Source organism: Penaeus vannamei, chromosome 29 (genome assembly GCF_042767895.1).
Source record: "Penaeus vannamei isolate JL-2024 chromosome 29, ASM4276789v1, whole genome shotgun sequence".
Classification (NCBI taxonomy): Eukaryota; Metazoa; Arthropoda; class Malacostraca; order Decapoda; family Penaeidae; genus Penaeus; species Penaeus vannamei.
In genome coordinates this window covers 1,371,577-1,374,076 of record NC_091577.1, presented here as the reverse complement: position 1 = coordinate 1,374,076, position 2,500 = coordinate 1,371,577, and the positions used below count along the sequence as shown (strand labels likewise).

Sequence of the window (2,500 nt, the reverse complement as noted above, 5' to 3'; positions counted from 1 at the left end):
CGACTTCCTGGGTGTCTCTTTCGGCCTAGTCGGCGACTGCTCGGGTGTCTCTTTCGGGCTAGTCGGCGACTGCTCGGGTGTCTCTTTCGGGCTAGTCGGCGACTGCTCGGGTGTCTCCTTCGGGCTAGTCGGCGACTGCTCGGGTGTCTCCTTCGGGCTAGTCGGCGACTGCTCGGGTGTCTCTTCCGGGCTAGTCGGCGACTGATCGGGTGTCTCCTTCGGGCTAGTCGGCGACTGCTCGGGTGTCTCTTCCGGGCTAGTCGGCGACTGATCGGGTGTCTCTTTCGGGCTAGTCGGCGACTGCTCGGGTGTCTCTTTCGGGCTAGTCGGCGACTGCTCGGGTGTCTCTTCCGGGCTAGTCGGCGACTGCTCGGGTGTCTCTTCCGGGCTAGTCGGCGACTGTTCGGGTGTCTCTTCCGGGCTAGTCGGCGACTGCTCGGGTGTCTCTTCCGGGCTAGTCGGCGACTGCTCGGGTGTCTCCTTCGGGCTAGTCGGCGACTGTTCGGGTGTCTCTTCCGGGCTAGTCGGCGACTGTTCGGGTGTCTCTTCCGGGCTAGTCGGCGACTGCTCGGGTGTCTCTTTCGGGCTAGTCGGCGACTGCTCGGGTGTCTCTTTCGGGCTAGTCGGCGACTGCTCGGGTGTCTCTTCCGGGCTAGTCGGCGACTGCTCGGGTGTCTCCTTCGGGCTAGTCGGCGACTGCTCGGGTGTCTCCTTCGGGCTAGTCGGCGACTGCTCGGGTGTCTCCTTCGAGCTAGTCGGCGACTGCTCGGGTGTCTCCTTCGGGCTAGTCGGCGACTGCTCGGGTGTCTCCTTCGGGCTAGTCGGCGACTGCTCGGGTGTCTCCTTGGGGCTAGTCGGCTAGGCGCGTTTTCTGGAGTCCATCAAGCGTCTTATGTTATCTAAGAAATCTTGACCCTGGGCTCCATCCAACTTCTTGAGCGTATCCATGACAAGCCCAATAGCCTCATCGGCATCGAGGTTGACATCCTCGGTCTCGGGCTCGTCCTGGGTCTCCTTCTCGGGCTCGTGGGCGTCCTGGGTCTCCTTCTCGGGCTCAAGGGTGACCTCGGTCTCCTTCTCGGGCTCAAGGGTGACCTCGGTCTCCTTCTCGGGCTCAAGGGTGACCTCGGTCTCCTTCTCGGGCTCCTCGGTCTCCTTCTCGGGCTCAAGGGTGACCTCGGTCTCCTTCTCGGGCTCAAGGGTGACCTCGGTCTCCTTCTCGGGCTCAAGGGTGACCTCGGTCTCCTTCTCGGGCTCAAGGGTGACTTCCTGGGTCTCCTTCTCGGGCTCAAGGGTGACTTCCTGGGTCTCCTTCTCGGGCTCAAGGGTGACTTCCTGGGTCTCCTTCTCGGGCTCGAGGGTGACTTCCTGGGTCTCCTTCTCGGGCTCGAGGACGACATCCCGGGTCTCCTTCTCGGGCTCGAGGGTGACTTCCTGGGTCTCCTTCTCGGGCTCGAGGACGACATCCCGGGTCTCCTTCTCGGGCTCGAGGGTGACTTCCTGGGTCTCCTTCTCGGGCTCTAGGGTGACCTCCTGGGCCTCATTCCCCGAGTTTTGGGCAGCATACGTGAAAGTGACTGAGCATTTAGTCTGCCCATTATGTTCAGAGCAATGAGCATTTATGTCTCTTGTCTTATCCCTATCCAGCTGAGCAGGAAATGCCTACTTTAGTAAACCCTCTATCTAGTCCTATTGCCACTGGTCGGATATAGAAAAGGACAGATCAAAGAGATGCTCTTCCCTTGAGGAATTCTCAACTGCTGAATTCACCCGCGTACCAATAAGGGCGATAATTGGTTCAAAACTACGGGCCTCGAGATCCCCGGTTTCATTCTTCCGTCTTACTATTTCGCCCGAATATTCGAGGAAGCACTTGGTGTTCTCAAGCTGAAGATTCTAGACCCCCGTCAGATTTTAGACCCCAGTCAGATTCTAGACCCCCGTCAGATTGTAGACCCCCGTCAGAAGATTCTAGATCCCCGTCAGGTTCTAGATCCCCGTCAGGTTCTAGATCCCCGTCAGGTTCTAGATCCCCGTCAGGTTCTAGACCCCCGTCAGGTTCTAGACCCCCGTCAGAAGATTCTAGATCCCCGTCAGGTTCTAGATCCCCGTCAGGTTCTAGATCCCCGTCAGGTTCTAGATCCCCGTCAGGTTCTAGACCCCCGTCAGAAGATTCTAGATCCCCGTCAGGTTCTAGATCCCCGTCAGGTTCTAGATCCCCGTCAGGTTCTAGATCCCCGTCAGGTTCTAGATCCCCGTCAGGTTCTAGACCCCAGTCAGAATATCCTAGACCCCCGTGAGATTCTAGACCCCCGTCAGAAGATTCTAGATCCCCGTCAGGTTCTAGATCCCCGTCAGGTTCTAGATCCCCGTCAGGTTCTAGATCCCCGTCAGGTTCTAGATCCCCGTCAGGTTCTAGACCCCCGTCAGAAGATTCTAGACCCCCGTCAGGTTCTAGACCCCCGTCAGGTTCTAGACCCCCGTCAGGTTCTAGACCCCC

General features: G+C 58.8%; 3 protein-coding genes across 4 annotated transcripts in view; 1 reads left to right on the top strand and 2 right to left on the bottom strand.

Annotated features, from left to right (window-relative positions):
* Positions 1-1,832, bottom strand: part of LOC138867235 (retinitis pigmentosa 1-like 1 protein) — a 10,770-nt gene extending 8,938 nt beyond the window's left edge. Inside the window, exons 1-3 of the mRNA XM_070142126.1 lie at positions 1,779-1,832; positions 1,465-1,647; positions 932-1,074 (exon numbers count right to left, since the gene is read on the bottom strand). Of these exons, the coding sequence (XP_069998227.1) occupies positions 932-1,074; positions 1,465-1,647; positions 1,779-1,832 (380 nt within the window). The remainder of the gene's footprint in view (positions 1-931; positions 1,075-1,464; positions 1,648-1,778) is intronic.
* The window catches only part of Csk (C-terminal Src kinase), a 296,171-nt gene that overhangs the window by 47,368 nt on the left and 246,303 nt on the right, over positions 1-2,500 (top strand). The gene's annotated exons all lie outside the window — the stretch shown is intronic.
* Positions 1,883-2,500, bottom strand: part of LOC138867234 (clumping factor B-like) — a 3,225-nt gene continuing 2,607 nt past the window's right edge. The window contains exon 2 of the mRNA XM_070142125.1: positions 1,883-2,490. Coding sequence (XP_069998226.1) covers positions 1,883-2,490 — 608 coding nt within the window. The remainder of the gene's footprint in view (positions 2,491-2,500) is intronic.